This window comes from Octodon degus, unplaced genomic scaffold (assembly GCF_000260255.1).
Source record: "Octodon degus isolate 3935 unplaced genomic scaffold, OctDeg1.0 scaffold00036, whole genome shotgun sequence".
Taxonomy (NCBI): domain Eukaryota; kingdom Metazoa; phylum Chordata; class Mammalia; order Rodentia; family Octodontidae; genus Octodon; species Octodon degus.
Window position 1 is genome coordinate 16860588 of NW_004524612.1, and position 8797 is coordinate 16869384.

Genomic DNA, 8797 nt, shown 5'->3' on the forward strand with positions numbered 1-8797 from the left:
TAAAGAAAAACAGAACAAAAGGCCATGCACTAAGGTTGCTCTGGGAACCCAGGCATAAAGTGCCGAGTCGTGGTTCAGTTTTGGGGCTGTAGTGCCATCTAGTGCTTACATCAAACCAAGTGCCGACCTCGCCGGCGCTTGCTCCTCCTGGATCGGTTGGCTCGGTCTGAAGTCCCTCCAAGTCCTGGCCTTTCTAGCTCCTCATGGAAGGGTCTGGGTCCAAAGAGCAGGGCTTACAGGCCACAGGCAAGGGCTGCAGAGGGATGTCGTGCTTGTCCCGGTGGCCCCAGGGAGAGAAGCCCTGGACGGGAGTCACTTCTGAGGACAAGTGACCTTGGCAGAGGGCCTCAGTGTGACCCCAGTGTAAAAATAACCTCTTGTGTGACGTGTGGCGGCTGTGTTCGGCTGCCTGGCCTGAGCAAACAGCCCCTCACACCTGCACACTGTTTACTCGCTGTGGACTCCTAGCTACCTGTTTGCAGGTGCAAGTGACTGTTTGTGTACCCAGGCTGGGGAGGCCCCATCCTCCTGCAGCCCGCATTCCCTTAGAGCTGGGAGCAGGGCCTCGGGCTGAGACCCAGGTGCGGGCCTGGAGGCGACCGTGCTTTAAAACCCTGCCCCAAGACACCCTTACTCCTGAGGACTGGCAGAGAACAACCTGCAGACCAAGATGTTTTATCAGGGACAGAAAATTTAGGGAGCTTAGAGTCGAGACTTTGGGGAGATCGGAGCCAGGCTTTATGTAGGTCATAGGGAATGAGAAGCAGCCCAGCAGTGAGAAGGGCACAAGAGGAATTTGTCCACCTAATCACTGTGGACATGGAAGGGGAGGGACAGGCAGTGAGCAGAGGGGAAGGCCAGGTGCTGCAGCACTCTGCAGAGCGGAAGGTGTTTGCCACTGACCAGCCGCCGTATGTAATTGTTATCATGTGTATCTCTATACCCAGTGGTCCAGGGAAGATGTCACTGAGACGGCAGATCGTGCAGGCACATTACAGTAGGAAAACTATGTGAACTAAGCATCTTTTGCAAGGCATTCTGAAAGTTTCAAGGTTACAATCAGCTGGGTGTAGTGGCACATGCCTGTCATTCCAGGCTAAAGCAGAAAGGCATTCGAAAGAAAGGTTCCTGCTAATGTTGTTTGGACCATTAAATGCCTGTATCTTATATGCTGAGTAACTAATTAAAGATAACAGTGTGCAATGTATTAACCATTGTTACCCCCATTATCTTGTTTTGAAATCTTGTTTTTTTCTGTTTAAAGTTAAAAAAAATAAAAATAAATAAAATAAAGCAGACAGTTCACAAGCTTGAGAACATCGTGAACAACTGGTACACCCTGACTCAAAAAGGATACAAGTGTAGGTCATCGGTACAGTACTCATCTAGCATACCTAAGGCCTGGGTTCAATCCCCAGTGCCGAAAATAGATGAATGAATATATAAGTAATAATCTAGCACCTTTCATCTAAAAATTCTGTTTCTAGGAGACAGTCCTAAGGAATAGCAAAAAATATATAGAATGAGCAGTATCTTCAAACAAAAATTGGTAACTAGATAAAGATTAGTTATGCTATGACTAGGTAAAGATTAGTTATTGAGTGACAGGAGATAAAAGCCCTTGGGCTGAGACTATGACACCATGAGTTTAGGGGTGGGCGGGAGATGTGGCCTAGGATGGCCTAGGTTCAATCCCCAGTACACAGGAAACTTTTTTCCAAATGTGGGAAAATGTTTTGGTACAAAGGGAATGAAAAAGACAGGCTCAGAATTATGTCATTAGGTTTGTATTTCTCTAAGGGCTAGTGTATTCATATTTCATGTATTTATTTTTTGGCTCTTTGTGTGTCTTCCGACAAGTATCTGTTCATTTTGTTTGTACCTTTCGTAACTGGGGAAAGGTTCAGGTAGTTCCCCAAATTACCTGTTCCATTGTTTATATTTTAACATATGTGCTAGTTTGTTCCATTTGTACTGCTAGTTTATCTTACTGAAAAGAAAGTTTTGTACCATTATCTGTTTATTTGGAGCCAGGGAGATGGCTCAGTGGAATAAGCACTTCCCTGGCAAGCGCAAGGGTCTGAGTTCAATCCCCAGTTCCGCAAAAAAAAAGAAAAGAAAAAGAAAAAAAAATCTGTTTATTCTTTGTAAGAGACTCTTTTGTTAATGTTTTATACTCTACTTTGCAGCTAGAGATAGTTATTAACTATTGTCATTCTCTTATTATTTTGTTACAATTTTTTCATTAAATAAAAAAAGAAAAATTGGCTGGCCGTGATGGCGCATACCTGTAACCCCAACACTTGGGAGGCTAAGGCAGGTTGAGCGCTACAAGTTTGAGGCCAGCCTGGGCTCCATACAAAGTGAGTTCAGAGCCAGCTGACCTGCACAGTGAGAACCTGTCTCAAAACGACAAAAAAAAAAAAAAAAAGTAAAAATTGCAGTTTGACCCCAGCTAGACAAGCATGTATGTAACACATGAAGCTGACTGGTCAGGGTGACTTTGGGACTGGGGCAGCCTGTGGACTGTGACTGCACGACAAGATCTAGACTGAAACCCAGACGTCGCCGTAGCCACCGGTTGGCGACTCCCTTTCTTCTCGGGAGCCCTGCTGTGTCATCGATGCCCAGGCGTTGAGCCAAGGCGAGGTAGTAATCCTCTGCGTCCTTTCGCCTCTCTTCCCCACCCAGTAGATATGTTTGATGACTTCTCAGAGGGCAGGGAGTGTGTCAACTGCGGGGCCATGTCCACGCCACTGTGGAGGCGCGACGGGACGGGACACTACCTATGCAATGCCTGCGGCCTCTACCACAAGATGAACGGCATCAACCGGCCCCTCATCAAGCCCCAGCGCAGGCTGGTAAGCAGAGCCCCGGGGCCGCTGCTCCCGGGGTGGGTGAGGGCTCCGCGCGTGGGACGGGAGCAGGGTGGTGAGGCCACACGTAGTCCCCGAGCTCCCAGGAAGGGCCAGGCCAGCTAGTGCACCGGGCCGCTGTCCAGCCACACTGGGGCTCCCGGAAAGCATGTCCCCGCCGGAATCACAGACTGGTCTCCTGGGAGCCTGGCTGCAAGCTGTCTGGGTCCAGGCTGGGAGTCAGCCAGCCCAGAGGACATCTCCTTTTACCTGGGCAGTTACTAAAGCCCAAAGCCCAGGAAGGGTCAGCAGCTGGCACAGCCTGTGGCGCTCAAGGGACTTGGGGAGGAGTGGCCGCCTTCCTGCGTACCCAGAAGGGATATTTCCTGTGTTGCAGTCCGCCTCCCGCCGAGTGGGCCTGTCCTGTGCCAACTGCCAGACGACCACCACCACGCTGTGGCGCCGCAACGCCGAGGGGGAGCCCGTGTGCAACGCCTGCGGCCTCTACATGAAGCTCCACGGGGTGAGTGGACGGACGCCCCGCCCTGCCAAGCCACGCCCACAAGCCAGAGCCCCCCCCAAGCCACGCCCCCGCTGCACCCTGACCACGCCCAGGGCGCCCAGCCCCTGGAGGATCACAGGGCTCTTGCTAAATTCTCCCTATCTTCGCTACGTCCTTACTTCCTTCCCGTTTCAAGGGAATTGTAGTGATTTTGCTAGCCTCACCTATCTCAGATTTGAATTCCCGCCTTGCAGAGTAGGGGAATACGTATATAGCATATGGCATCATGCGGTATAGCCAAAGTGACATTTTGATTCCGCGCATAAAGTAAGTTTAAGAATAAACGCGTGTGGGGGGGGGTGCCCATTAGCTCAGTTGTTTAAGTGCCTGCTTAAACAAAGCAGTGAGGCTCAGGATGCTGTGGTTCGATGCCCAGATCCTCAAGCCAAACCAGACCTATCCTGAGGCCACCAAAAAAAAAAAAAAAGAAGAAGAAGAATAAACACAGCTGAGTGTGGTGGCTCATGCTTGTAATCCCAGCACTTGGGAGGAGACTGGGCAGGAGGATTATTTTGAGTTTGAGGCCAGCCTGAACTACCTATTGAGACTCTGTTTCAAAAACAAACAAAGAGGGCTGGTGAGATGGCTCAGTGGTCTAAAGCACCTACTTAGAACAAGCTTAGCAAAGCACAGGGACTGCGGTTCAATCCCCAGCACCACACGCCAGCCAGCCCCGCCCCCTGGTGGCCTAGCTGGCCACACACACATAAATAAATAAAATTTAAAAAAAGAAAAACAACTGTATAGACAGAATTGTCTATGCATCTAGAAAACAGCCAAGCCATGACTTCTACAGCTGCCGTAAACAAAAGTAAATTTAGGTGATTGAAAGATCTTACCTAAAAAAAAATCTTTGAAATAGAATGAAAATTTAGGCAATAAAATACCGCAATAGAGATGCCAGGCAGTACAATACTACAATGAAAACAGTAGACAGTAAAACACAATAAAAGTACAAGCCAGTAAAACTATAGAAGCATAAGATGGAGTATTTATATAGCTGTGGACTTGGGAGAAGAACCTCTTAAGCAAATTTTAAAACTCTTAAGCCACATGAAAAAAGTTAGACGTGCTGAATTTAATGCTGGTGTATGGCAAGTGATGCCTCAAGAAAGTAAAAATCCCTGTACAGTCACTGGAAGAGGGGCCAGCCTTTCCATAATGTAAGGAGTGTGTGCAAAGCCCGAGTTGTGGCTCAGAATGGTCGCTATCCTAGAGCTGTTTTTGAAGGGTAGAGTACAGACCACTGTGCAGAGGGGAACAAGAAGAACAAGAGTGTTGTGCCGCTGCTTATACCTACTTAGAACACCTCAGGGAGGCTGCATAAGAGGCTGTTGGCACAAAATGCCCCTAGGGTAAGGAATGGGAGTGGCTGCGGGCGCTCTCCCTGCTAAACATTGCCCCACATGCCCGAAGCCCTGGGTTGGATCCCCAATACCACCAGGAAAAAGAAAGGTGTTGGAGCAAGGCCTCAAGGGGCTTTTGTCACTCTGTAATTCCTTATACCTTTTAAACTGCCTAGATCATATCTTACTTGTTCAGATGTAAGTTAAAAGCAAGAAAGCAAAGCAAAAGCAGAAAGATCCTGTGACCTCAGAAAATGACAATGTTCCTCTCCCAGCTTCACCAAATGGGCACAAGACAGAACTCAGAGACGCCTTGCAGCCAGCCAGCCAGCCAGCCAGCCAGCCAGCCAGCAGGTGCGGGTGTGCTGGCCTCGCTGGGCACAGGAAATGCAAAAGCAGCAGCCTCGAGAGGCCTTACGGTGCATTTATGTTTGGCAAAAATTAAAACAAGTCCTAAGATCTAGTGCCACTTTGGATTTTGGGAAATGGATCCTGTTCCCTACTACTGATTTGTGTGTTAGTTACTGCACGTGTGCTTTTGGGGAATTAATCTAGCCACGCGTTAGGGTTAAAAGCGCACCTGCCTTTAGGTGGCAAAGGCAGACTGGCTTCAAGCCGGCCAGTGCAGGGCAGACCTTAGCCGTTCATTGCTTCAGTGTTTGTCTTGCCACAACCCAGAAACAGTGTTAAATCCTGAAACCACATGGTCAGATAAAGTATGGTGACCTCATAATGTGCAGTGTTGGGCAGAAATTTTAAAATGATAATTTCAAAGCATTTCAGATTTTGGATTTTCAGATTAGGAATGTTTACCACCATTTGTGGGCAGGAACTTTTTTTTTTATTTCAGTACCTAGTGGGGATTGAACTTAGGACCTTTGCACTAAGCTGTATCACCAAAACTTGTTTTGTGGTTTTTTTGGTGGTTGTTGTTTTGTGCTTTGAGACAGTTTTGTTATTTATTTATTTATTTATTTATTTCTGTACCAGGAATTGAATGCAGGATCTTGTACTTGCCAGGCAGGTGCTGTGCCACTAAGCAGTATCTCCAGCCCTAAAATAATAATTTAAAGTCATAGATGTTAACCTGGAAAAAGGAAAAGCAAATTACAAAATATCATCTATAGTTTGACCCTCTGCTGGAAGCCTGGGGTGTATTAGATGGACACATGAATAGAGATGGGTGGACACATGCACACCTACACACATAGATATGTATGTGCACCTGCATGCGAGAATTTTAAAAACGTAAAAGACATAACAGACTGTTATATCCATTTGCCTCATAGTGACAGGATTAATGGCAGGAATTATCAATTTTATCTCATGGTTACAAAATATTCATAAGAAAATACACTTATTGGGCTGGTGAGATAGCTCAGTGGTCTAAAGCACCTACTTAGAACAAGCTTAGCAAAGCACAGGGACCACGGTTCAATCCCCCAGCACCACATGCCAGCCAGCCCCGCCCCCTGGTGGGCTGAGTTGGCCACACACACACACACACACACACACACACAAATAGATAAATTAAGAAAAGAAAAGAAAATACACTTATTAAGCTGTGCTGGCCCCATCCCCAGGGCACACTGAGACTGGGCATTGTGGCGCATACCTGTAATCCTAGTGCTTGGGAGGCTGAAAATAGGAGAATCACTACGAGTCCAATCTACCTAGTGAGACTCTGTAGACCCTGTACCAAATACATAAGAAAAAGAAAAAAGAAAATACACATATTTCTGCAAGGAAGTGTATACAAGGATGTTTGTTGACTGGCTGTAGTAATGAAAATGGAGGGGGAAAAGCCCTTATGAAGCTATAAAGAACTATGGTTCTTTAGCAGGGGAATAAATTCCAAAAGAAGTTCAAGGGACCATATTATGAACTATGCTGGTCAGGTGTGGTGGCACATGCCTATAATTCCAACACTTGGGAGGTTGAGGCAGGAGAATTGCCTGAATTTGAGGCCATTCTGGGCTACACAAGCAAGTTCAAGGCCTGCCTGAACTATACAGCAAGATTCTGCCTCAAAAAGAAATACTATGTCCTCAAAAATCTGAAGTACAATTACCATATGATCCAGCAACCCTACTTCTGGGCCTCTATAAAAAAATTTCAGGCTGGGTCTGAAGAGACATTTGCATATTTGTTGCATCAGCTTCCCGTGACTAACAGGAGATATCTGAGGCCATGGCTATAATGAAAGGAAAAGTTTCTTTTTTAAAATATTTATTTGGTACAGGGTCTCACTACGCAGCTTGAACTCATAGTGATCCTCCTATCTCAGCCTCCCCAGCACTGGGATTACACAATGCCCAGTTTTTGGGTCGGCACAGTGTGCCCGGGGTTCCAGGGCTGGCACAGCATGCAGTACTGGTGATTAAACCTGGGTCCTTGTGCTTGCCAGGCAGGTACGTAGCCTACTGAGCTATCTCCCTAGTCCTAGGAAAGTGTCTGTAGCTCATGACTATGGAGGTCCAAGATGAAGGTCAGATGACCCTGCCAGTTTGGCCTCTGGTGGCCCCTGGTGAGGACAGTGCATCTTGGCAAGTGTTGGGGTGTGAGAGCTCACAGTACAACCAGGACGTGGAGCCTGGAGGCTGCAGTCCCCTTGGAGGTCACATGGCCCAGTGGTGGCTGCCCGCAGGAACCAGCCCCAGCCCCCATCTCTGAGCAGGGGCCCTTGTGTCTCTACCCCCTGCCCCACTGCAAACGCTCCTGCTGGCCTTGCCGTTTGCACAGTGCCTGGTGTGCTGCAAGTCTGCTTTTGCACCTCCTGTTGCTACAGCCGAGACTGCCTGGCCCTTGCCTAAGCAGCAGCCTCCTCCAGGAAGCCTTGCTTGATAGCCCTGCGTTGTCTCCTCCCCATGCCAGGAAAGTTTACTGCTTCCTCTGTTTGCGTGTTCCACCAACAGGCTCCTTTCTGTGTGTCCGACTTTCCCACCAAACTGAACTCTGAGCAGGAAGGAACAGTGCCTTCCACTTGCTACCTCTGTCCTGCCAGGGTCCACTAAAGTACGTACCCTACAACAGAGGTGCCTGGTTTTATTTTCTAACTACACTGAAGATTGACCCTGGTGCCTCCTGCATGCTGGGCAGGTGCCGGGCCACTGTGAGTGGGCCCCAGCGTCACACCCCTAGCTTTGCAGAGGGTCTCATAGGTCCTCCCTGCAGTGCGTGTGCCTGTCTCAATCTGCAGCAGATATACACAAAAGCACATGTGTTGACTTGTGATTCTCCAGGTCCCCAGGCCTCTTGCCATGCGGAAAGAGGGGATTCAAACCAGAAAACGGAAGCCCAAGAACCTGAATAAATCAAAGACACCAGCAGGTGAGCAGAAGAGCTGTGTTCGCACAGAGGAGCAGGTCAAGCCCTGCAGGGGTGAAGGTGGTGACTTCATCGTCCTTGGGGACAGAATGAATAGCTCCCAGAGGTGACATCACATGGGACCTAGCAGCCTGCGTTGATTGTTGCCCATTTTGTGAGCTGGCTGGGGCCGACAGAGGCCTACAGGACAGGGAAGCATGGCTCACACTACACTCCCTCCACTAGTTCTCTTTCAAAAACAGAGTCCTAGGCTGGGGAGATAGCTCAGAGATCTAAGCACCTGCCTGGCAAGTGCAAGGGCCTGGGTTCAATCCCCAGTACTGAATGATGTGCTGCTGTGCCAGCCTTGGAAACCAGGTGTGGTGGTGCTCACCTGTGGTCCCAGTGCTGGCGAGGCTGAGACAGAAGGATCATGACATGTCAGTACCAAATAAATACATTTTTAAAAAGATTTTTTTAAAAAAGAAGAAGAACAGAGTTTCATTAGGCAGGCCCTCAAGAGATTGATCTGTAGCCAAGCAGCACTTTGTACTTTAAAAATCTTTGTAAATACTGGATCCATGATTCGTAAAAAACCCAAGAGAAATGGTGAATTAGATTGGGGGTTCAAACCCAAGTTCTTACACCAGTACATCTCTCTGCCTTCTTCCTTCTTAGATTAAGAAGAGGGTTAGTGAGATCCCCTGCCAGAGTATTCCCTACGCTGC

At 48.1% G+C, this 8797-nt stretch overlaps 1 protein-coding gene across 4 annotated transcripts in view; it reads left to right on the plus strand.

Moving 5' to 3' along the window:
* The window catches only part of Gata4 (GATA binding protein 4), a 43617-nt gene that overhangs the window by 31444 nt on the left and 3376 nt on the right, over positions 1-8797 (plus strand). For 2 of the 4 annotated variants that reach the window (XM_023714611.1, XM_012514635.2), the window contains exons 2-4: positions 2692-2861; positions 3253-3378; positions 8006-8093. In XM_023714611.1, coding sequence (XP_023570379.1) covers positions 2692-2861; positions 3253-3378; positions 8006-8093 — 384 coding nt within the window. The remainder of the gene's footprint in view (positions 1-2691; positions 2862-3252; positions 3379-8005; positions 8094-8797) is intronic. The other 2 variants (XM_023714612.1, XM_012514636.2) reach the window with 1 other exon arrangement.